At 48.4% G+C, this 25524-nt stretch overlaps 1 protein-coding gene across 2 annotated transcripts; it reads right to left on the bottom strand.

The window, feature by feature from the left end:
* Positions 1 to 937: 937 nt before the first annotated feature.
* CYTH2 (cytohesin 2) lies at positions 938 to 20165 on the bottom strand. 2 transcript variants are annotated; one of them, XM_080978863.1, is made up of 12 exons: positions 19713 to 20165; positions 16033 to 16180; positions 14289 to 14355; positions 13382 to 13500; positions 13059 to 13139; positions 11527 to 11639; positions 10322 to 10470; positions 9865 to 9977; positions 5280 to 5358; positions 4455 to 4526; positions 3645 to 3799; positions 938 to 1158 (listed from the first exon to the last, which is right to left on the bottom strand). In XM_080978863.1, coding segments are annotated over exons 1-12 (1185 nt in total). In that variant the 5' UTR covers positions 19714 to 20165; the 3' UTR covers positions 938 to 1070. The 2 variants fall into 2 exon arrangements, with proteins under 2 accessions (XP_080834989.1, XP_080834988.1); XM_080978862.1 differs by having other exon boundaries at positions 5280 to 5356; positions 9866 to 9977; positions 19650 to 20163.
* Between the last annotated feature and the right edge of the window lie 5359 nt (positions 20166 to 25524).

Here is a 25524-nt window from a genome sequence, read left to right as displayed (position 1 = left end):
TGGCTATTCCTGCTGTAGAGGAACTGGGTAGTGTTTGACATTGTGTCAGTGTGTGCATTGGTCTGTCTGGCTCCCTGCTTCCCCCTCGTGGCTGTCAGTTATGTTCACTTCCTTTCGCAAATGCCAACTTAACGGGGTATAGCAGTACAGCCCTTGGTACTTACTAGAGGCTCAGTGCCGGAATACGGGGAGACACAGTGTAGCTGGTTTGGCAACAGACTCTAAGGGGTGGCCTACACCTTCAGGGAAATGGGTGTGGAACAGCTCTCCCGGGATTGTACCAGAACTAGAATGCAGGTGGGGGAAATCAGGGGACCGAATATTCCCCTGCGGTAAAAACAAAACCGAAGAAACCTCCCCCTACAGAGAAAACTAGCATATCAGAGAGACACACTAGCTTACTCTTGCACATGCTTTGCTTAGGTGTGCAGGATGCTGTTTTTATGCAGTTGGCCAGGGGAAGCGTGCAATTTCCCACCTTCATTCTGAAGTGGTACAGTCCTGAGAGAGCTTTCCCATCTCCTTATTATTCTGAGCATGTAGACTGGCTCTAAACTGGGGAAGCATAAACAGGTATAGTCTGAAGGTCCAATCAGGCGGGAAACCTTCCCTTAATGTAGTCCCAGCATGTCGCCCTCTTAAGTCCAGGTGGGGTCAAGCTGCAGAGGGGGCTTCAAAGGCATCTGCCTGAGTCTGCTGGGGGGCATAAGACAAGAAACCGCTCAGAGGGGGAGAAGCTGCCCCCCAAAAACAGGAAGGCCCACTTCAGACTCTTGCAGAGTCCCTGGCGCAGACAAAGTTCATGCCCCCGTAGGCAAATCCCAAAAGGCCAAGTGGAAGCTCTGGAGACGTGAACTAGGGGAAGGCAGGCAGAGGGCGTCGGGTGTGCTGGCATGCCATCAGGCTGGCAGAGTTGCGTGGTGGTCCAACGATCCAAAGGATAAGGGGGCAGGGGATTGGCTGATTGGTTTCATGGAGCTCAACGCAGGTGGGTTTGTCGGCAGGTCCTAGAGAGGATGCAGGAAGGTAGAGAGCAGGGAGGGAGGAGGAGGGGCAGGAGGACCCCCGCTTCATGCCTGCTCCTGCTTCTGCTTCACCGAGATCCGTTTCTTGCGGGCGGCCAGCATCTCGTAAAACGGATCCACGCTCACAGCAGCCCTGGGAGGGGCAAAGGGAGGAATAGGGACAGGTCAGCCACCAATCAGGGAGTTGCCAGGTCATGAGGGATGTGTGTGCCTGGGGGGAAAGCCTCTGGCATTGCATGGCACTCTGCTCTGTCCCAGCTGGTGTGGCACAGCACACCGTGTTTTGGATGGGTCAAGGAGTTCTGGGATTGGTGGAGTCTGGTTCTTCAGAAAGAACCAAGCACTGTCCCAACCTTGGTCTGCTGCCAGCAACCTGTCTCTCTCCTTGCTTGCATTCCATGCAGCCCATAAGGAACAAAATCAGGTAACATATGGATCTTTGACAAGGTAAGCATGATAAACACTTAAGAGGGGTGGGGGGTGGGGGAGACACAGACTGCCTGAAGTGTAGGAGATGGGATGAAGAGGAAATCAGAACACAGCCCGGACATATGGGGAAAGCAGGAAGAAGCAGGAAACTGCGCACCTGCTCCTGATGGTAGGAATGGTCCCTGCCACAGCTAGGATGCAAGACTTCTGGTCTATTCCCTTCTTGGGAGAGGACTGTGATTCAACAGAGGAAGAGCCAGGATTCCTAGGCTAGGCCTGACGAACCTTTGACTCTCTAGATGTTCCTGGCCACTGGCCCTACTTGCTGTGGCTGATGGGAACAGTAGTTCAGCAACTTCTGGAGGGCCAGAGAGTCACTGTATCTGCTCCAGGTCAGTGGTCTGCAGCTAGTAATGTGAGACTGACTTAAGCAAATGTTTCTATACTGCTCTTATTACGTAACTTAAAAGGAGTAGAAAGCTGGGGCGGGGGAAGGGGAAAAAAGAGAGAGGGTGAAATTATGTTTGTTGTAGTCAGAGCAAAAGAGAAACATTTTGAGAAATCTTTAGTGTAATGAGAAAGGGAGCCTGTGAAGTTGGGGGTTTTCCAAGAAAGGGTTAGAATGGGTGACTCACTATCTGTGTTGCTTTTTCCAAAACAGCAAATGCATCACACCTAAGCTTCGCAGCCGCATCACGGTCTGACTGCAGCTGTCACACCACCCACCCTCTTAAGAGGTGTCACGGCTACACTCTTAACACAACCTTTCTCAAACTAACAAATCTACTTAATTTCTCATCCGATCAACCCCAAGTTTTCCTGCAATGCCGCTGCAGGTCAGATTTCTGAGGGAGGTGCTTTAATTTCATTTTCATCTGAGAAAAAAATAGTTTAACCATCATTTAAAAGCTTTGTCCGATTCCTGATCTCAATGGCTGGGGGGAAATCAGCAAAGGAAATTTAAATGAATGTGCCAGCCTTGGGAGAAGCTCTCGGTTCGTAGCCCCAGGGTCTCCCCAAAATGTACCAGTTCTAACTTGCTCAGCTGCAATGGCCTTCTCCCTCCCTGCCCATCAGCTCCTAGGAATCCTTGCAGAAGGGCCGCAGCTCAGGGGCAGAGCCTCTGCTTCGCATGCAGAAGGTGTTGGGTTCAATTCCTGGCAACTTCAGACAGGGCTGGGAGAGACTCCCTGCCTGAAACCCTGGAGAGCCGCTGCCAGTCAGTGCAGGCAATACAGAGCTAGATAGACCAATGGTCTGGTTCAGGATAAGGCAGCTTGCCTATGCTCGCTGGGAATGCAAGATCTGCAGCAGCTTTGCCACCCCTGAGCATCATATCCCAGGCTTTCTTAGGGAAAAGGCATCTCGTAAACCAGCATGTCCACAATGCCAGATGTGCCCTGAAAAAGCTGGGAAGTCAAAAACTGGACAAGGAAGATATATATTCAAATGTCTTGGGACCTATGTTGCAGCCTGATCTAAGGTGGGTTGCAGCAGCATATAAATACCGGCGAGGTTCGCCTGGCACCTTCATTATATATCTTTAGGCATCCGGCGAAAACGTTCCTCTTCAACCAGGCCTGATTAATATTTATAGCCTTTTAAATGTGTTTATTTGGGAGGAAGGGTATTGTTGGGTTGTTTTGGTTTCAACTATTTATTTGTACTTTTACCTTATATTTTTATCTTGTGAACTGCCCTGAGATCTTATGAAGGGCGAGAGATGAGTAAATAAATAAATAAAAACAAATAGCAAAAAGAAAAAATGGTCCCCAAATACATTTTTAAATTAAAGTGGCTCTCCAAAAGGCTGAATTAAAAGATCAAGGTATATTTCAGGTTGAGGTTAAGGATGGGCCTGGGGAGCCTAAAGAGAGATGCCCTAGGATAAGTGAGGTCTAGAAATCTGAAGGAGGTGTGTCAAATTCTCTGGGAAGTGAGTGTGGTATCTAAGGCTTTAAGAAGGGCTGCAGAACCTATGGCCCCCTCCAGGTATCTCTGGATGCTCAGCTCTCATCAGCCCCAGCCAGCACAGCCAATGACCAGGAGTGATGGTAGTTGCATGTCCAGCAACCTCTAGAGGACCACAGGTTCTCCATTCCTTGGCTAGAGATGCAGGAATAAAATGCTGTTGATGGGGGTAGGATTCCCAGGACCACCCCCCCGAATGGAATGGTGCCTTATCCTCACTTGATGGATTTGATCCATTCATCCTTCTCCTCCTGCGTTGGCGCCGAAATGCGGTAGACCATGTGGTTCCCCTCGACCACACGCCCGTCTGCCTCTGTCTTGCAGGCTTTGATAAGCTGGCCCTTGTTGTTGGGAATGTAGAGCTCAAAGCAATTCTAATAACAAAGAAAAGGGAGAGAGAAAGAAATCCCTGAGAATGGCAGGTGTCTGTGAGCAGCCTCCCCCTCGTGCCTCGCCAGAAGTTCAGAAAGAGGGCTAGGCAGGACACAGGAGAAAGAAGGCAGGTGGGGAGGCTGACCGCACGGGATCTCGCAACCAGCAAGTGGGCAGGAAAACATCATGGGATTAACATTTTGTGTTTTCAAAAATTGCTGCTGTTACTATTAAGAGCTCCTCACCATTTTCTGTGACAGCAGAAAGGCGGAATGGAAGTTCCTCCCCCACCAAACAAAGGAAAAGTTAAAGCAGCTATTTGGTAACATCGTTAAATTAATGAGAGAGTTAAAAAATAATAATGAAAACCATGTAAGATTCTTAAATAACTGGAACTTGAACGTCATATAAAAAGTGCGTTGGGAATTTCTAGGAATGTATTTGGCTATATCTTAGTGCAGTTCCTGGGATAATTCCTAATGTAGCTTAAATGCATGAAATTTAAAGGAATCTTATGGATTTTTTTTTAAATAGACAGAAGAGGAATGAATAACAATTGCAATGCTGCAACCCAGTAGTTATGCTGATTTTAATGGGGCATCAAATCAAAGAACCACAGCCAAGATGCAAAAACGGCATACAGCAGTGCTAACTCACTGGTTTCCGAGGGTCTTCCACTTCCCGAATGCTCAGGTTCTCCAGAGGGATAATTCCTCTTGGTTCCTTGTCCTGTCAGTGGATTAAAGAGAGAGAGATGGAGCTGAAATGGAAGGTGTCTGAAACCTGAGCTGGGAAGGGAATGGCGAGGAGGGCAAGGGCCTGATCCAAGAAGACTTCGGGGAAGGGTGCAGCTCACACCTCAGGGCTCCTCCAGCTTCAGCCCTCTGCCACTGCTGCAAACAAGCAGGGCTGGCACCTTCTTCAACACTGTAGCACTTGGTCTTGGCATGCCAGATGGCACTCCCGTTCTTTTGTTTGTGGCCAAGCTTTTTTTGGGGGGGGGGGGGATGTGAAGGGTGGTGTGTTTGTTGCTGGTTCTGCTGACCCAGACAGGGCTGAACTTGCAGGACTATTCCCTGTGTCCTACCCTCTCTGCCCCAAGCAAAGAACTCTGGAGGAGCTGCCATGCCAAAGGAATGGCCAAAGTTCAGCCGCAGAGCATTTATCTGCTTTGCAGGCAGAAGGCCTCAGGTTCATTCCCTGGTTATCTCCAGGGCAGGGCTGGGAATGTCCCCTATCTGAGACCCCGGAGAGCCCCTGCCAATCACTGTAGACAACAGTGAACTAGGTGGACCACAAGGTCTGATTCAGTATAAGGCAGCTTCCTCCATTGCCCTCCTCGGTCTCTGTTCCTCCCGACCCTGGCCGTTTGGCACTCTTGGGCGGCAGATACTGCCCTGGGCTGGGGCTCTTGGGTGCCAGGTTGCTGGTTAAGGGTGGGAGCATGGGATGGGAGCAGGCGGGGAGAGAAACCGTACTAACTGTTGTGTATTCAAAGTAATAGAGGCAGTTGTCAGTCAAGATGAACCAGCGTCTCTTCCACGTCTTCACTCGCCCTCCTGAAAGCAAAAGAGGAGGGAGGGGGGAGGGATTTGTGCTCGCATTGATGCATTTTCTTTCCGCCACTTAACCCTTCCCCACCCGTGGAGCCTCGGGGGGCGGGAAGCCATGCTTACGGACAGAGCCGACGCAACGAAAAAGATTCAGCAGAAGTGTGAAAAGAAAAGGAAACAAAATAAACAAACAAAAAGCTGACGAGGGGAGGCAAACGACAAAGGGGAATCTGAAAATGGCACCCCAGGGCGGGAAGAAGGAAACTGGCAACAAACACTCAAAGTAACCACAAAGCACAACTGCAAGTGTGGGAGGAAGTTCCTGTAGAATAGGAGTCTGTGGGATATATTTTCTCTTTCGTTCTTGTGTGGCTTTTGCTTTGCAAGCACTGGGTATCCCAGCAGGCTACTTTGAGATGAAAGTGACCAGTGGAGGGCTTGTGCCTCGTTCAGCATCCTCTAAGGCAGCCTCCCAGCAAGTTATGTCCTGCTGTTTTGCAACTGGGGGGGGGCAGGACTAGCCTTGTGGTGACCCCTCCCACCCCCGTCAAAAAGAAAACAGAGCTGCAATTTGAAAAAGGCATTTTTGCCTCTAGGCGAGGTTCTTCTGGAAGAGGACATGCCAGCTTAGGATGCTTCCAATGTGTTTTCAAGCTCTATGGGAGGCAGATTTTGCTGGTGAACTGGGTTTTCCTGAATAAACACCACTTCACATATTCAGTAAAAGGACTCCTGATGATATGGACCTCCAGGGAACCGCCACCAGTTTCAGCATGCAAGGCAAGCGGTTGCTACAGGCTTGAAGGCCAACTACTTCTACAAAGCTCAGACTTATCCCCAAATTCTTACTCCCAGATGCTTCCACAAAGCCAACAGACATTCCTGGCTTCAGGCAAGGTGAATACGCTCGCATGTCTGCACGTCTAGCTGGAGGTGTCTCATATATGCCAGTGGGCAAATGTTTCAGCCCTTGGGGGACACTGATTTTGGAAAAATTCAGTTCATCCTGGACCCCCCCCCCTTTTAAGCTCCCCATTTTGATCTAAAACAAACACACACTTCCCTTCATTCTGCTCCTCTCACCTTACCCATTAAGATAGTAGTCCTCTGTCTTTCAGATTCAGGACCCCTGTTAACATGGGACCCACTCTCTGTTGTTTTCTTCCTTTTCTTTTTAATAAACACCTCCCACTTTCCTGCTTCTCTCTAGGGTGACCAGATGCAAGAGTGGGGAGGGCTCCTCTGCTTTTAACAGTTACGAAGAGGGTATTTCAGCTAGGGATGTGAAGGCCTGGAAAATTTGTCCTTCCATTTCCCCACCCCTATTTGTTTCTGAAAAACTGTGTGTGTGCGAAATTTCTCTGTTTCCCTTGCTTTTCCCCATGCCTTCACGGGTTAGGCTATGGGCTGCAGATATTCCTTCCCTCTTAGGGACCCTGCATCCTGCTTTTCCACCATGGCCAATCAGATGCCTCTGGGGAGCCCTTGAGCAGCGCTTGAAAGCCACAGCCCTCTCCTGCTCTTGCTGTGGGTGTTTTGCTTCTGTGCCTGCAGGTTGCACACAATCATCTTCTTTAACAAGTAAGTACATAACAAGAGTTCTGCTGTTATCAGGCCAGGCTGTTGGGCTAGCGGGGTCTTTGGGATAGCCCAGCATTCTGTTTCCACAGGTAGGACATTAGCACAATAGTTCTTGAAAATTAGAGCTGCCCTTTCTCAGCACCATAATATACTTTCTGAGGTGCAGTGACTTGAATTACAGTCAGCCTTCCAAGGACAGTGGAAGCACAGATTTATATGAAGGCTTTATGATATTGGCAGCTTTATTTCCAATTTATTACCTAAGATCCTCAGCTAACGGTGTTTCTCAAACTTAAGTCCCCGGCTGTTGTTGGACTACAACTTCCACCATCCCCAGCTAGCAGGACCAGTAGCCAGGGATGATGGGCGTTGTAGTCCATCAACAGCCGGGGACCCAAGTTTGAGAAACACCGTATTAAAAGGTTATGGTATACCTGTCCTCTGCTGCATCTGGTCACCCTCTCTCTGATTTTCTCTCTGTCAGGATGCTACTACTGAAACCCACTATAGGTCATGGTGTGACCCATTTGTGGGTCCTCCTGATCGACCGGCTGAAGATGAATGCATGAAGATGTGTACCCCTTCCAGTCAACAAAGGAACCCAAGTTCCATATTTAGTCTTCCATTCCTAGCCCACTGAATCTGTCCCTGAGCACCCAGCACAATTCATTTCCAACCCCGCCCCCCGCCTCCCCTCCAAAGAGACCAGGTAAACCAGCTCTCGACGGCAAAGCAAACATGCCCCCCTCTTCTCACCTACCTCCTGGGTTGGGGGGCAGAATTCAGACAGTGGAACAAATGTAGTCCGCGCCGTGGGACGGTGGAGGAGAGAGGGGGGTCAGGGCAGCAGTGGTGGGGAAAGAGGGGAGAAAGAGAGGTGGGGACCGGGGAGTCAGGATAGAGAGAATGGGGGTGAGAAAGAGAGAGAGAGAGCAAGAGAGAGAGAGGAAGAGAAGGAGAGAGAAAGAGAGAAAGGAGAACAAGTTACATCAACATAAGGTAGAAGTACATGGTCAAATCAAAAATCCTCCGACACAGACACAGGCATTTGGGGGGCATCAGGAGTGGGGTGGGAGGGGCAGGCACAGGGAGGAAGGGTTTAAAATTTTATTGGGGTGGATGTAAGGTCATGGGCGTCACTTGGCTAAATAACGTAGACCCCTAAACTCTGGCACGTCACAAGAAACCCTACTGCTAAAAGTGTAGATGAGGTTGGCATTAGCGATTGTAGGAATGGTTTTCCAAAACATCAGCCTCCGCAGGGAGCTGTGGAAAAGCTGTGGTGGATCTTGACATCTTAACCAGGCCAGGGATCGAGGTTCCGAGTCCACTTCCTCCTCCTTTTTTTTTTAAAAAAAGGTGTGTACATTATGCTGCCCACTTTTGTGTGGGGAGCGAGGGGGTTCCAAAAAATAACACTGCTTTCTTCAGATGCCTCCATCTTGAAGCCATGCTGATTCGGCCTCCTAACACTTCTCCTCTTTGCTCTTGATTGGCTGGCCTCTAAGCCAAGGGCAGCCAACGGGCAACCGTATTATACCGGTGACACCCCCACCCCCATCAAGGGCAGAAAGGAGGATGTGGTGGTATTGAAACTTGGCTTCCATGTAGCCCTCTACTCTGAACAGGAGGTGGGTGAGGTGGAAGGTCTGCCCTCACTGAAGCTGCTCTAAGTTTAGAAGAGCAGGGTCAAGCACGGCCACCCTCACGCCAATCCCCCTGTGGAGGACAGCGGATGGAGGTCTTGAATAGGGGCTCCCACAAGTCAGGACCCAATAACTCACCTCCTATGCCTTGCCACTGCAAAGCTGCCACATTATGCTTCTGGACAGCAGTAGCAGCCTATTCTGGACACTTAAATCATCTCAAGGACCAAGTGCAGCCTCACCGAGCCGTATAAGGCCCTGGCCTTGGAGTCTTCCATCTGAGTTACTTGTTTTTGGTGTGAGGATACGGTGTAAGTTCCTTTCATCCCCTTAGATAAAGAACCCCGTTTCTGACCCATCTGCTGCTCTGAAACAAAATCCTTGCCCATTTGTGGCAGCACATCTATTACAGGGCTGCTTGGACAGCGACATCCATGTTCTACAATTCAAGCTCTGCAATGGCATCACCGTTTTGGGAGCACCTCAACCACATACAGCTCAGGACTTGGGAAGCTGCCCGAGGCAACAGATCCAGCAAACAATGTGTCTTGGGACTACAGAGATGCGATTGTTTTCTGGCAGAAGTTATTCTGGTGGGAATTTCACTAGTAACCCCTGACTCGATTCTGGGAACTTATTATGATTAAGGAGCAGATGAACGTCAGACACTGAATATGGGACCAGATTCAGGCTTCAGCATTCTGTAGATCCCATAGTGGTGGTGGTTTTTTTGTTTGTTTAAGAAGGCCACTTTCAAGCGCTTCAGGTTGGCTTGAAAACTTATCTGCAGCCACTGGCGAAATATTAAGACGCCAGAGAGGAGCTTTAAGAGAAATTTCAGTAGCTGACTTCTCCTACTTTTAGAGGGATTCCGAAATCCCAGCAGACCCCTCTCATCATCCTTCAGAGGAGATCCACCTCAATGAGGAGCTGGGGAGGGGGAAGGGAAGAGGAGGGAGGATCCTGGTTTCCGCCCGATCCTTGCAATCCGATGAGCAGTGGGTCCAAATGGGTCGTGATGTATTTGCTGGTGGGTGGGGGAAGGGCTACTGGGGTGGATTTCAGGAGGATCCCTTTGATCTGATGAAGAGAGAGGTCATGCTTTAAATGACACAACAGGCGGGTGGGGGGGAAGAGAGGAGAGCGCAGAGACGTGCAAAGATCGCGGGGGGAGCGGGTAGCGGTGGTGGTAGGGGGAGGGCAAGGGGAAGGGCAGTGGGGAACGGAAGGGGGGAGGAAAGAGACCACAGTATTTAAAGGGAAGTGTGGGGTGGGGGCCACCTCTCACCCAGCTTGAGGAGCCAGCCCTCGCGGTCAGGGTTAAAGAACGTGTGGGTCAGGTCGTTCCCATCGTCCTCAGGGATCTTGAAGGGCTCGTTGCGGATGCTGTCGTACAGATTCTGGGGGGATGGGGAGGAAGGGGAGGAGTTACAGGCAGGATACAGCCCTTCCCAAGGCAGAGAGAAAAGGGGTGTGTGTTTGTGTGTTTTCAGCACAGCACTGAGGCCACCAAAGATACAGCAGAGAAGACAAAACACCAGGTAGAAAAAGTGCTCACGACGAAGGGCATTTTTTTTGAAATCAAGGAGGTCAAAGCGTCTCACGAGCCGGCGGAGGATTCCTGAGTGGTGAAGACGACTACGATGGCCTCCCCCTCTCCCAGAAAAACGCCCTAAGAACAAAGCAGCAGGCCCATTGAAACCCCCCCTTCAGGCCTCCCCTTCCCCTCCGGCAGGCCTCTCACCCGCAGCAGCTCCTCAGGCAGGTCCCCTCCGTCGTTGATGCCGCGGTTCATGGTGATGAACCTCTCGACGGTGGGCTTGTCGCGGACGTTGGGATTGTGGAGGCTGGTGTTGAGCATGATCACTGCGAAGGAGAGGACGTAGCAGGTATCTGCGGCAGGGAGGGGAAGGAACAGAGGAAAATAACTCAGTACCTGCCTCGGCACGTCCATGTTGTGCAGCTAATTCTGCTTTGGGGGGGGGGGGGCTAGCAGCCAGGCTGCCTTGTTCCCCCACCAAGGCCCTGCTCATTTAGGTTGAAGCGGCAAAATATACAGTGGCACCTCGGGTTAAGTACTTAATTCGTTCCATAGGTCTGTTCTTAACTTGAAACTGTTCTTAACCTGAAGCACCACTTTAGCTAATGGGGCCTCCTGCTGCTGCCGTGCCGCCGGAGCACAATTTCTGTTCTCATCCTGAAGCAAAGTTCTTAACCTGAAGCACTATTTCTGGGTTAGAGGAGTGTGTAACCTGAAGCGTATGTAACCTGAAGCGTATGTAACCCGAGGTACCACTGTATAGATAAATAAAACAGCACAAACAACTATTTGTACTGATTTTTAATTGTATGTTTGTGGCTTCCTTCATTTCTTGTATACCGCTTTTCAACAATCTGAGCAAAATAGAAGATGATAAAATACAATACGAAATAAATGAAGCAATAAGAATTAAAAACTGTGCAGCATCTAGAACATCTCGTTACAATTGCTACCACAGGCAGAAAAATCTTTTAAGTCGTCTGCCAAGACTCTCTGACTTTGCAGTAATAAAAGCTTTAATTCTATGAAATATTTGTGAGTGGTGTCAATTAAAGCTGATTGCTCTGCAGCTCTAACAGTTATCTGACTGATTTCTGTGCTGATCCTACAAAACACAGAGGAGGCAGTGCAATTGCGGATGGTTCTACTTCCACCCTCAGCCAGAGTTTCCTTTGTTTGGATTTGTTTGGCTTTGGTTTGTTTCCCAGCTTTTGCAAAGAGAGGAGCAAAGCAGCAGCAGGCAGGTAGATGAAGGAGACTCATTCCTCTCTTGACTTATTAAGCCAAGATAGGATTGCCTGAATGTGATCGGCATAACTGAATTTATTTTCCATCCCGGAGAACACAGGAGCCCCACAATTCCTAGCACCAGATAAGAGTCGCATTCCCTTTTCCGGAGAACCCAGTACCTGTGGACTGAAAGACTCCCGGGTTGCACAGGCAATACCGCTGGGCAAAGGCCTCCATCATACGGTCAATTTTCTGGGCTTCTCCTGGCAGTCGGAAACTCCACAGGAATTGCCTAGGTTGGGTTTAGAGGGAAGACAATGAACAGAGAAAAGAATGATTTCAAGGTTGTGGGTTTGAGCCCCATGTCGGGCAAAAAAGATTCCTGCATTGCAGGAGGTCGGACTAGACGACCCTTCCAACTCTACAATTCTATGCTTTTATGCCTACTCCGTAAACACTTATTCTCTGTATGTAATATTTTGTAATTTTGGTCATGCAAGTTAATGCAAATATAACAGAACGGACCTCCAGGACAGTGTTGTAACTGACGACTTTCTAGCCCACGAGTGTCAAACACAAGGCCCGCGGGCAGAATCCGGCCCGCCAGACCTCGTCATGTGGCCCGTGTAGCCGCCGCCGGCCGCCAGCCTTCACCTTTTAGTCTCGCTTTTTTTTTTTAAACACAAGAAAGCCGCCTCTTCAGCGCATGCGCGGCAGCCTACAAGCCAGAGAACGTCTGCCCTCTAGCGGCGCCGGCCGTTCTACACAGGAAACCTCCACTTTACATGCATTCAGGAAACCTCCACTTGTTTTTATATTGAGCGCATGCCATCCTGTGATGTGACAGATCCAACGGCTGCCTGAACCCTTCTCTCCTGTACTGTAAGTACATATGAAAAAACAGTAATAATTGAATGCAGTGACAATAATTTATGATAATAAAGAGTGGACACATAGTCCTACAGATACAACCGGCCCTTTGAGGGTGACCAAACTGCTGATGCGGCCCCAGATGAATTTGAGTTTGACACCCCTGTTCTAGCCCCTTTCTAGCTCGATTACTCTGATTTTCTTGTGTGTGTGGAGGGAAACATTGTTGAAAAGAAATGCCTGAAAGCCTCCTTATGGTGCCTTTGAAGCAGCTTTCCAATGAAGGTGCCCGATATAGTCACATTTACACAAGAACTATGCACATGCAGCTGACAGAATTCTGTGTACTGGGAATAAAAAAGCTGTGCTCAAGGAGAACGGGAGGGACACGTGACTGCACAGGAGGTTTCTCTCTCTCCCTCAAGGAATGCTGGGAACTGTAGTTTGTTAAGGGTGCCTGGAATCATAGCTCTGTGAGGGGTAAGCTACAGTCCCCAAGAATTCTTGAAGGAAGTCATGTGCTTTAAATGTATGGTGTGTACAAAGCCTGAGCATACAAGGGCCCCACCATGTCTTCTTTGCTTGTGGCCACGTGGTGTGTCTGTGGGAAGGCAACCTTTACACTTCAAGACTGGGATGTATTTTTGAAGCAGAGGAAAAGAGCCAAGAGTGCTCATCTCTGGCTGAGGAAAACGCCACTTTGCCGGTGCCATTCCCGCCTCCCCCCCACCCAGCACAGGAAGAGAGAAGGCGAGAACCTGCAGCTAAAAGGCTGAGAGACCTATTCCAGCAGGCCAGGGCTCTCAACTGGCTGAGGAGGGCTGAGGATTCCCAGACTCACCTGAGCGCCTGCACAAGGTTGAGGTCAGTAAATTCATGCAAATCGACAAAGGCGTGGAGTACTGCGATATTAAACTCCTCCCTGAATAAAAGGTGGAGAGAGCTACAGTTAAGACCTCCCCTTTGAACCCCCTCACTCAGCAAGGCCCACACCCTTGTTTCTCTCCTGCTGACTACACTCCCTCTGCTAGGCAAAGCTACTTCTCACCCCATCCCTATGATCCTTTCCCAGGTCCTGGAGACTCCAAAGCTCCACCACCACGGTGGGTTATAAATGGTCACTTCTTTGAGGCTATTCCTCCCACATTCCCCGACCCTTCTCACCGCTCGCCCAGGTAGTCGCCAATGGCCGTCTTGTTGAGTCCTTCCCCTTTGTAGAGGAAGCGGGCAATGTCCTCGGGGGTGGAGCGCAGCAGTTCATTTTCCACCAGGAACTGGATTCCCTGCAAAAAAACAAAACAGAGAAGCTGAGAACTGTAGGACCTGGAGCTCAAGCATGCCCCTAATCTAACAAAACATTTAAGTCATAGAGATACTTCCCAGAGAATACCTGGGAGGACTGGCTCCCTAACCCACTAAATTGCAATTCTGAGGCAATTGCAGAGAACTCAGGATTCACGATTCTCCCGTCCAGCAAAAAGAAAATAAGTTTCCGTTACCTTTTCACAGGGGTGGGAACAGTTGGCCTTCCAGATGCTGTTGGACTCCAACTCCCATCAGTCCCTGCAAGCATGGCCAGTGGCCAGGGATGATGGGAGCTGTAGTTCAGCAAGCACCCCTTGGCCTAATTTCAAAAGCAGTCAGTTCTGACCTCTGTCAAGTGTCCATTTCCTGTCAATCCACTGAGGAGGGAGGAAAGGCCAGGAGAGGGGGAAAGAAAGGGAGACGGTGGCAGAAAGATAGTGGAGGTAGTGGCAGAAGGGATTCCATCCCACTTGTGACTCTAGCCCTGCCCTCACTTATCATGCAGTTCCTGAGAGATTAGCCCCCACCCACCTGCCAATCACATGCCATTTATGACTCATCATTTCCTGAGGCGACTCTATGCAACTGTAATGCCTGATCAATGTCAGAATCCAACTGCTGCATGAGAACAATAACTATTACCACAGCTTGGGGGGGGGGAGGGGAACTGTGTTCCATCTGTTCCAGGTGGATGGCTGAAGGTGCTGCATATATTTGATACCAGAAACAGTCACTGCATGCACACACCCACACCCCAGCCACCTACTTTTTTGGGATCCATGTTGAATTTCTTGCGGCCCATCCCCATCTTCCGGTTTCTCTGAAGCGTTTTACTGTACAAGACAAAGAAGCGCACCCATCAGTCCTTTGGCCCTTGAAAGAACAAAGGGGCTGCAAACCTTTAGAAGCAAATGGAAACTCTGGGGAAATGTACATGCTACTTCCCACCTGCGCTCCAAAAAATGGTAATGCCAGTCTCAGAAGGACTGTGTCACATGCTTACCCCTAAGCGTCCAACCTGGCTCTGAACGATGGATTATCAGAGGTGACACTCTTTACCATGACAGGCACACTAGCAGACACTGAACCATCTCTCGAAAAATGAAATAAGGTGGTAAGAACAGCCTTGTGCCACAGCCAACCAAAGATCCATTATGGCCAGTGCCTGGTTTCCAACACTGCCTGCCTGGCAGTTCACAAGCCCTTGTAAAAGTGGCGAAGTTCACAAGCACTTGTAAACGGCAAAATGGAACCAGAGAACTCATTTGCTTACCCTCTGTTACTCATTAAGCAGGGAAGGGAAGTTCTAACTTGAGGCTGGCATTGACACGGGAGGAATCAGGATGTGTTCACAGCATGGTCAGCATGAGGTTCTATGGGACGCTCTACAAGGAGCTACATTTCCCCCATCATGTACCTTGCATAGAAAGGGCACTGTAGCCCAAGGTTTTCTGGGATATTTCTCTGATAGTTTAACATGGTCTCTAGCAGCTGTTGGAAAAGAAGAGAAGAAACCTCCTACACAAACAAGTATTTATTGAAGCTAGTGTTTGAACGAATAAGAACCCCTTTTCAATATAATATAAAGATACATTTATGTTTGTGGAGCTCAGTAAATGTATTTCTGCACACCTGGAGGCTTCTCCACTCCTGGTTTCAATTAGGGCTGCAACCTAATCAAAGTCATTTTAATCCATTAATCACCTGAGTTTGGGCTGATTAATTGACTAAGCTTTTAATCACATTTGCATATGGGGGGAAACAATTATTTCTGAGGCAAAGATGTACGTGTGAGCGGAGGAAAGCTTTCTTTTAAGATGGTTGCTTGCCATCTGCAGTTTTTTAAAACCTCTTGTATTCACACACACTTAAATATATGCTGCCTGATTCCTAAGGGACATCATTTTGGTCAGCTGACAGTTTGTTTTCCCCAACATGAAGTAATCTAACTGATTAATGGATTAAATGTTGCAAGAAAATCCCAGGCAATCAAAGAATGGCAGGCAAGGAAGTATTGGGATTAGCACATTCTGAGCTTGAATGCAGATGCTGCAGGAATGAGGTTAGTTGCTGCCAGAAAGGCTTGTCCTGGCACCATGATATAAACAACATTCTGGAAGCGGCCACACTCTGTACTGCAGCCCTCCAGATGTTATCGCACTCCAACTCCCATCAGCTTCAGTCAGTGTTGCCGATGGTCAGGGTTGATGCAAGTTTTAGTCCTGCAGGATCTGGAGTGCCACAGGTTCCCCACACATATTGTTAAGGAATCTCTGACCAGTGGCCAAGGCAGGGCCATGTCCAAGTACACAGGAGCCTGCTTCATACAGCCAGACCATTGATCCCTCTTGCTCAGTACTGGCTACACTGACTGGCAGCAGCTCTCCGGGGCTTCAGGCAGCGAGTCTTTCCCAGCCCTATCTGAAGACACTGGGGGCAAGGGACCTTTAGCACCAAAGTGAGATGCTCTACCAGCAAGCTGCCACCTGCAAAAGAAGGGAATCCCTCACCTTCCCTCGTTGGCTTCCAGCCCCTCCACCTCATTCATGGCTTCGCTGAGCTCATCTCGCAGCCGCTGGATTTCCACCAGGAGCTCCTGCTTCCGCCGGCGGATGTTGTCCAACTCTAGCCTCTCCTCCGGCGTCAGGTCTGGAGGCACTGGGGCAGGGGGAGAGAAGATGGGAAGAAGTGTAATATTCTAGCCATTTTGATCACACACCCTGCTGGTGGCAATGGAAGCTGCAGCATGGAGGTGGGCACCAAGTCAGAGGATACAACGGGCACAGAGTCAGCTTGGAAGACCAGTGTTATAAATCAAGCAGGGAGCCTATGCTAGTTGAGAAAGGTTCCCCACTGCTCTCTCCAACTTGCAGAGGGCGATGGGGTGCACAGCCAGTGTATTCCCTCCCCCCCCCCATATCCCTCATTGTGGGAGGGATCAGAATGCCTGTATAGGGTCGGAGGCAGATTAAGTATGGTAAAGAAATAGAAAAGGCATAGAAAGGGGGTTCCATGTGGCAGGCTAGGGGTAACTAATACTTTAGATGGTTCATGGGATTAGTGAAGAAGGAAGAACTGCCCCTGAAGCAGAGTGAATGGGAAAAGCTGAAGCAGGTGGGATTTCCATTTCTATGTCTACTGTACAATCCTACAGAAACCCCTTTGACATATAAGCAGCACATAAATAAATCTTACTCGGAAGTGCCAGTGAGTTCACTGGTAAGTTAACTTCTAGACAGGACTGCAGCCTTCCAGATACGATTCTCAGTCCAAAGGATGGCTTTTCCCCATTTGAACCTGCCCAGACCCTTCTTTGCATGCCACTTCCAGGGGAGATTTATAGTATGGTGACAAGAAAATGGGCCTTTTCTGCAGCAGTCCCCCATTTATGAAATGCTCCCCCCAGGGAGACCTGCCTGGAGCCAACCTTGTTATTGTTTCAGCACCAGGCAAATTTGTTGTTTCAGCACCAGGCAGCGGACAGCACCAACGATATATTTTACTGTTACATCTTTTTAAAATAACGTTGATGCAATTTTGTCATTGTATTTTTTACTTTGGCTGTAAAATTCTTTGGGATTACTTCAGTAGGAAGAGATGTATGGATTTAATAATCCTAAACCTCAAAGAGTTTTCTCTGTATCGGACAAAGCTTGTACACTAGAGAACACACGTTCAATTAACTTATTACCACCCCCATCACATTACTAATGATCCCCATTCAGTGAGGACTGAGGAGCGAACTGTGATCTGAGTTGCTGGCCGCAAACATCTGGATGTGGAGGGTGATGGTGCTTCCAGTTTTATAATGTGGTGTAGCAATCAAGAGATAGACTTGTGAATCTCCCTCAGCCTCCAGTCTTCAATATGAGGATAGATAGTTGCACACAAGATAGTTGCAAGGCCTGTTGCTGCCGGTAGGTCTAAAGTATCAAACCACAAAAAGGGGCTGGCCAGTGCATGATTCACCCCTCTGGGCCTGTCTCCTTCCTAATCAGCCTCTGGGGGTAATCAGGGAAAGAAGTTAGTAAGTCTTCCCGGTCTCGGAGTTAGGTGTGACTGGATCATCCAAACACTCCCAATACCCAGATGTGACAAAATTACCTGTCCTCAGATGAGACAGCATGGTGTTGCAGTTAACACGCCACACTAGGACTAAGAGATCTAGGTCACTCCCTGGGTGACTTTGGGCCACTTACTATCTCTCAGCCTAACCTACCTACAAAGGTGAAAATGGTGCATGTGAAAGAGAACTAGGTAGGCTCCCTCAAGCCCTTTGACGGGAAGATAGGATATTAAATACATAAATAAGCTTTGCATGAGCTGCTTCCTCCAAGATGGCTTCCTTTGAAACATTTACTTATTTATTTTGGCTGCCCAATAACGTAGTTCTCTGGGTATCTCACAAATATAAAAATGAAACTATCATAAAAAACAGCTGCAGCGTAAACCTTTCCAGCAGAGAAAGACCTAAAAGCAAAGCTGAGGTACGACACACCGTGAAAGCAGTGGGATAAAGCAAGACCGCAGGTTTAAAAAGTCTGGGAGGATAAAAAGTCCCTCATCTAGTTCTGAAGAAGCCATAAGGAAGGTGTCAGGCGGGCTTCTCTGTAGAGGCTACCCCACAACCAGGGCGCCATCACCAGGGAGATGGGCTCTCCTGAGTAGTCTCACTTAACTTGGGTCACATTCACCCCACACATGTAAAGCAACGTGATGCTACTTTAAACAGCTACGGCTTTCCACAAACAACCCTGGGAAGTGTAGTTTGTTAAGGGTTGCTGAGAGTTGTCCAGAGATCTCCATATTCCCCTCGCTGAGTGACAATGACCAGAGTTCCCTGTGAAGAGGGAATGAGTTGCTGGGAACTGTTGCTTTGTGAGGGGATTATGGGAGATTTCCTAACAACTCCCAGCACCCTCAGCAAACTACACTTCCCAAGATTCCTTGCAGGAGGCCATGATTGTTTAAAGTGGCATCATAGCGCTCTAAATGTGTGGTGGGGATGTGGCCTTGGTGAGGACCTTCAGAGCAAGGGAGCTACACTTGGCACAGCAGCTCTTGCAGAATAGCCGTGTGTATGCCACAGATAGCCTTTTGAGATTGGGTTGTTCTTATTCTTAAATGCAGAAAACTAAGCTCCCCCCCCCCCCTTTTCCTCTGTATTTGCAAACTGTGCCTCGAATTTTAAAATGAATTCATTTTAATGAAAAGGATATGTTCCTTATCTCTCATGAGCTGTGGGGGGTGAGGGAAGAAATGCACTGAAGGGGAACCTGAGGTGACACAAGTTCTGAAGCACTTACATAAACTCCTGAGCGCAATTAATCGGCGGCACTAATAATTAATTAATTGTTCTCACATTGAGCTTTCATCCAGCACTGAGCTCACAAGGCAACTTCAAAAAAATGAAATAAAATAAAGAATCAATCTGTTGTTCTTAGTAATAATGATGCTTGACCTTCCTGTGCACTGCAAATAAAAGGCAGCCCAGAGATAAGATCCTCTCTGACTCATTTTCCAAATATTCCTCCACCCCCGCAGAATGCTTAGCCCCGGGACACAGACACCCCTCCTCCCCAAGAGAGAAATGGTACAGACCATTATTTAAATTATTGTAACTTTATTTTTTTAGTCTTCCCTCCTCCGCCAACTGAAATGGCTCTGCCGGTTAACGCCACCTCCCCACTCAGCCAAGTGGTACGACCCACACGCCCCCTCCTTTCATTGTAATAGGTACTCCCAGCTGCTCACAGCAATGGTACATCCCAATTCCCCCCCCCACCGCTAGAATGGTACAGCCTTAAAAAAACACCTCCGCCCTGACAATCGAATGGTGTACATCGGGTATGGCTCACGTCACCAGATCTATACAATTTTCATGTCTCCCCCTTAAATAAAATGAGATGGCCCACCCGCACATCTCCCCCTGTCACTGGTATGGTTCAGCCCAGCCCCACCCCTCTTTGTAAGGGATCGGCCCCGCCCCCTAGTCTTCTCGCTCAGAATGGCTCGGCCCGCCTACCCGCTTTTCCCATTGTAGTTACTGGACGGTCTCACAATGCTCCCTTCCGCCTGCCTCGCCCTTCTTTAAGCTTCCCCGTGGCCGGGTCTCAGGGGTCCCTACCATAGATGCCGTCCTCCATGGTGGCCAGAGTGCCCCTAAAGGGGAGAAATGAGAGCTCCTCACTTTCTCCGTGTCTCCTTTCTTCGGGGCTCCCAACGGCTGCGCCTTCCTCCCGCAGCAGCCTGGTCCTGCACTGAAAGGAACGTTCCGCCCCGTGCGAAGGGCGTAGCCAATAGGAAAAGAGAGATCCCGCGGATCGCCACTTGACAGCTCGGAGAGGGAGCCAATAGACATGGCGTGCTTTTTCTCAGAATTGGGATGTACGTCCATTTCGACCAATAGGCACCTCCCCGATGATATTGACAGGGGAGCTATTCAATGAAATCTGGGACTTCTCCTAACAGCCCGCCCGATATCCTTCTGTGGATATGCAGTCGACGCTATAGACTTTCAGCTGTCCCACCCTATACGCTTACCTAGAAAGCAGAGTGATAACTCACGATGGCTGAGAGGGCGCTTCCTGGTTCCTTTCGACGCTATTTCCATCCGTGGGAAACCACGAAGAACGCGAGCCTTTTCGTAGACCGTTGATTATGCAGCCAAACAAAAGGCAGCGCCAGAGAGAGGAGTCCGTCGTGCCCTTTATGTCTCAGGCCTTATTTCACGCGATAAAGATAACGCGTGTGTAGCTTTTAAACGTTTTGAAACACAAAATCCACACTTGGCAGCGGCGCAAGTGCAGCCCATTCCCACATCGCTGGTTGGTTTGATTATGTATAGGTGGCAGCGTAGGGGGCAGTTTACGACAGCCCTGCAATGTAGCCTATTGTTCATATTATAAGTTATAGGCATAGCTGTCAACTTTTAGATTTGAAAATAAGGGATCAGCAGCCTCACCTGTCCCGGGGACAGTCTACGGGATATCTAACAATACGGGATAGCAGCTGGAAACGGCGCTGGAATAAGGGAATTTCTCGCAAAAAAAAGGGGAAAGTTGACAGCTATGATTATAGGCCGGGGTGGTTTGGATTTGCAGCCCCAAATTCCCCATGCAAAACACTTGGTCGTCGAATTCCCCCTTAAGCCTTCCTGCCAAAATCCAGTTCTCGGTTGCATAACTGCAACGACGCCCCACTGGCTTCCATGAAGCAGTGCTGCGGCTTTGTGTAAAATCCCTACCCACACCCACCCTGCCAACGATCAGGGTTAAAAAAAAAGAAGAGCACGACATCCCCCCCCCCCCCCGTAGGAGGACACGCCTAGTATGCGAGTATCCTCGATTTCTCCGTTTGTTTCCTCTTGGCAGCTCTCGCTTCTGCCCGAGGGCAGGAAGAATATTATTCCAGTTTTAAACCCGGAAATCCGATATCCGTTTGGAAGTCTATACGGCACAAGTCTATGCACTCCAAAAGATACCTTTGGTGTCCCGCCCTCGTTGCTTTATTGTCAGTCATGACGAGTGATGTGCAGAGAAGCCAATAAGAGAGTGATAGAAGGCTCTGTCTGAGGCATGGCCAACGGAGCGGACTAGAAAGGGAACACTCTGTTGCCAAGAGGGGCCTAGGCGGTTGCCATAGACCCCAGCAGCCTCACCTAGTAATTCAGTTGGGTAAAGCAGGCCTCTTTATGAATATTAAAAATACAAAAAGTCGTGCTGTACCTTAAAGACTAAGACACATATTTAGGCATGAGCTTTTGTGGACCACACAACCCACTGCATCAGAGGCACGAAGTCAATATCCTCAGTTGCTGGTGATGTGGGAAAACTCTTGAGGCCCATTGTACAGCCAAGTCCCTTTTACTCACCAGCAATGACAAGTGACACCTGAAAATTCTCAAAGAAGCAAAGTTTTATTTCTTACATGTGTAGAAAAGGTTACAGCAAACAATCAAGAAAACTATCAGAGGCTAGAACCTCAGTCTTCGTTCACACACAGTTTATATAGCAATACAGACTAGACGTGCAAAGCACCCATTGGTATGGTGTAACAGCTCACCCTAACTGCAAATACAGATGTTTCCACACTAGAACTATCTAGGCATTTTCCTGTTTATACATCTAAATGTCAAGCCCTTGCGCATGTCTATATCTTTCATTTACACACTTCTCTGTTCTTTCTTGGTTCCTCTTAAAACTTGCATGATGGCAACAAAAAAATAAAAATAAAAATGGTGTTTGCCTGGTTCAAGATGACATTAATCTGGCTTTAAGTTACAACATGTTAACTGTATATTAAAGTGTCACTGATTTAATAGGTGCCACTCCCCATAAGATTTACAGTTAAAGCCAAATTTTCCATCACCTCTTACAAGAAAATTACTCTTTGTAGATATAATCTTATAATATCTGATAAAGCTGGGCACTGAGGGAGAAATTTGTTTGCATATATTTGTGGAAGCAACGTTCTCTCCCAAATAATAATTTGGAAAATGATTTAACCACTAGCACCATAATTACGATCTCATAACTCTAATGGTTTTTCATTTTTGTATGAGGGCGTACACTCCCCCAACTAAGTATCCCTGTTTACCGTGGACAAATGTATTTCTGATATGATCTCTCCCAGATTTGTGAATACCTTCAAAAATATTGTTAGCATTGTAGGCAAGTGTGCTAGCGTTGTCTTTCTTCATATTCCAGCTCCCTTCTTCCTTGCTCTCAAAACTTAATGGGGGTGGTGGTGGAGAGTGAGATATATATGTACAGCGTGATTCTAAATTAGCACACTTACATTACTAATATGTGAATGTGTAAAAATATACACACAGTTGTCGCCCCTATTTTCATACCAAAGATCTTGAATAAGATGTTATTCAAGATGTTGAATAAGACCAGGCCCAAGACAGAACCCTGTGACTAGTGGGGTGCCACAGGGTTCTGTCTTGGGCCCGGTCTTATTCAACATCTTTATCAACGACTTGGATGATGGACTCAAGAGCATCCTGATCAAATTTGCAGATGACACCAAACTGGGAGGGGTGGCTAACATCCCAGAGGACAGGATCACACTTCAAAACGACCTTGACAGATTAGAGAACTGGGCCAAAACAAACAAGATGAACTTTAACAGGGAGAAATGTAAAGTATTGCACTTGGGCAAAAAAAATGAGAGGCACAAATACAAGATGGGGGACACCTGGCTTGAGAGCAGTACATGTGAAAAGGATCTAGGAGTCTTGGTTGACCCCAAACTTGACATGAGCCAACAGTGTGACGCGGCAGCTAAAAAAGCCAATGCAATTCTGGGCTGCATCAATAGGAGTATAGCATCTAGATCAAGGGAAGTAATAGTGCCACTGTATTCTGCTCTGGTCAGACCTCACCTGGAGTACTGTGTCCAGTTCTGGGCACCACAGTTCAAGAAGGACACTGACAAACTGGAACGTGTCCAGAGGAGGGCAACCAAAATGGTCAAAGGTCTGGAAACGATGCCTTATGAGGAACGGCTAAGGGAGCTGGGCATGTTTAGCCTGGAGAAGAGGAGGTTAAGGGGTGATATGATAGCCATGTTCAAATATATAAAAGGATGTCATATAGAGGAGGGAGAAAGGTTGTTTTCTGCTGCTCCAGAGAAGCGGACACGGAGCAATGGATCCAAACTACAAGAAAGAAGATTCCACCTAAACATTAGGAAGAACTTCCTGACAGTAAGAGCTGTTCGACAGTGGAATTTGCTGCCAAGGAGTGTGGTGGAGTCTCCTTCTTTGGAGGTCTTTAAGCAGAGGCTTGACAACCATATGTCAGGAGTGCTCTGATGGTGTTTCCTGCTTGGCAGGGGGTTGGACTCGATGGCCCTTGTGGTCTATTCCAACTCTATGATTCTATGATTCTATGATCTCTGAGTCCTGCCTCAACACTCCTATTATTCCGATAGGAACATAAGAAGCTGCCTTTTACTGAGTCAGATCATTGGTCCACCTAGATTAAACTGATTGACTGAGACACTCCAGAGTTTCAAACAGAAGACATTCCTAATCCTACTTGGAGATGCTGAGGATTAAAGCTGGGACTTTCTGCATACAAGCAGGTACCCTACCACTGAGCAATGGCCCTTCCCCTCGTTGAACACTTTGCTCTGCCAAGTGTATAGATTTGTTCTCCAATAGTCCTGTTCTATCCTGTTTGAAAATAATAAATGAAATCTCAGAAGTAAATTCCCTTAAGTTCAGTGGGACTTACTCCTAAGTAAGTGAGCATAGGAGTGCAGACTTATTTGGTGTTTTCTGCTTTGGTTAAACATACGTTGGAAAAACACAGTTGCCCTAAAATCTGTTATCAGTGGTTCAAAATGTGATTTCCCTGTGTGGGAAATGACACTCTCTGTACCCAATATGGTGCCTTATTGCCCATGCACATGCAGAAACCTGACGAATGGGCAGATCTAGCAACTCCCATTAACAATGTTTTAACAAGGCATCCTCAAAGGGCAAAAGTAGGAACAATGCAGGGACCATGATTTATCGGGGCAGACAGCGTCCAGAAAATAGGGGTATGTATCCCTAATAATGTAGTCCATGCATTGGTGACCTTCAGCCTGGATTTCTGCAATGTGCTCTATGTGTGACTGCCCTTAGGCCTGATCTGAAAGTTTAGCCAGTGCAAACTGCAGCAGCTGGACTGCTGATGGGAGCTGACAGCATGTGGTGTCTCTGCTAAAATATCTGCATGGGCTGCTGATGTGCTCCTGGGCTACGTTCAGGGTTCTTATATTAACATAAAGGAAAGGGACCCCTGACCGTTAAGTCCAGTCGTGAATGACTCTGGGGTTGTGGGGCTCATCTTGCTTTACAGGCCGAGGGAGCTGGGGTTTGTCCACAAACAGCTTCTGGGTCATGTGGCCAGCATGACTAAGCCGCTTCTGGCGAACCAGAGCAGCGCACGGAAACGCCGTTTACCTTCCCACCGGAGCAGTACCTATTTATCTACTTGCACTTGGGCATGCTTTCGAACTGCTAGGTTGGCAGAAGCAGGGACCGAGCAACGGGATCTCACCCTGCTGTGGGGATTCAAACTGCCGACCTTCTGATTGGCAAGCCCAAGAGGCTCAGTCTGAGCACTTATATCCCAGCTTGATTACTATCACCTGGAGGAGTGCTATTAGTTGTCCTCCATGTCTTAGCAGACCAAGTAGACTTTAACCAGAATTCAGGTAATGAATTTCAGATTCAGGAAACACAAGAAGTATCTTTGTAAAAACACCCACTCACACCATGCAGTACCACATACATATATAAAGGTAAAGGGACCCCTGCCCGTTAGGTCCAGTCGTGGATGACTCTGGGGTTGCGGCGCTCATCTCGCTTTACTGGCCGAGGGAGCCGGCGTACAGCTTCCGGGTCATGTGGCCAGCATGACTAAGCCGCTTCTGGCGAACCAGAGCAGCGCACGGAAACACTGTTTACCTTCCCGCCGGAGTGGTACCTATTTATCTACTTGCACTTTGACGTGCTTTCAGACTGCTAGGTGGGCAGGAGCTGAAACTGAACAACAGGAGATCACCCCATCGTGGGGATTCGAACTGCCAACCTTCTGATTGGCAAGTCCTAGGCTCTGTGGTTTAGACCACAGCGCCACCCGCGTCCCATACATACATATGGGATCTTGCTATTCTGCAGACCTTGCTATTCCAGCTGTGGACACCAGAGGGGGTGCTAAGATAATCTATATTAAACCCTACACTTCTCCAAACAGAGGGATGGGGAATAAATGCAGGTGATCAGCAGGCTGCTGTGGGTTACTCTCATGGGGGTGCTGACAGATCTGAAGGGGAACTGACTGACTGAGATATCCTGTGTGTGAGTCTTGACTCATTGAGGCTGAGGCTCAAGTGTCATGGGGCAGCTGGCAGGTCAGGGCAAAGAGTCATTTGTGAGCCATCTGTCTCTAATAAGTTGCTCTGTGGATGCTGATTAGTTGGATGGGGGCCAAGCAAGT

The sequence above is a fragment of the Podarcis pityusensis genome, assembly GCF_964106645.2.
Source record: "Podarcis pityusensis genome assembly, chromosome: 13".
Classification (NCBI taxonomy): Eukaryota; Metazoa; Chordata; class Lepidosauria; order Squamata; family Lacertidae; genus Podarcis; species Podarcis pityusensis.
The sequence above is the reverse complement of the archived record's forward strand: the minus strand, read 5'-3'. Positions and strand labels throughout refer to the sequence as shown.

Excerpts from the sequence above, each read along its gene's own strand:
- CYTH2 (XM_080978862.1), bottom strand. Across the intron at positions 11,640-13,058 it reads AACCTTGTGCAGGCGCTCAG|GCAATTCCTGTGGAGTTTCC; the intron begins GTGAGTCTGGGA and ends AACCCAACCTAG. Across the intron at positions 4,527-5,279 it reads ATTACTTTGAATACACAACA|GACAAGGAACCAAGAGGAAT; the intron begins GTTAGTACGGTT and ends ATCCACTGACAG.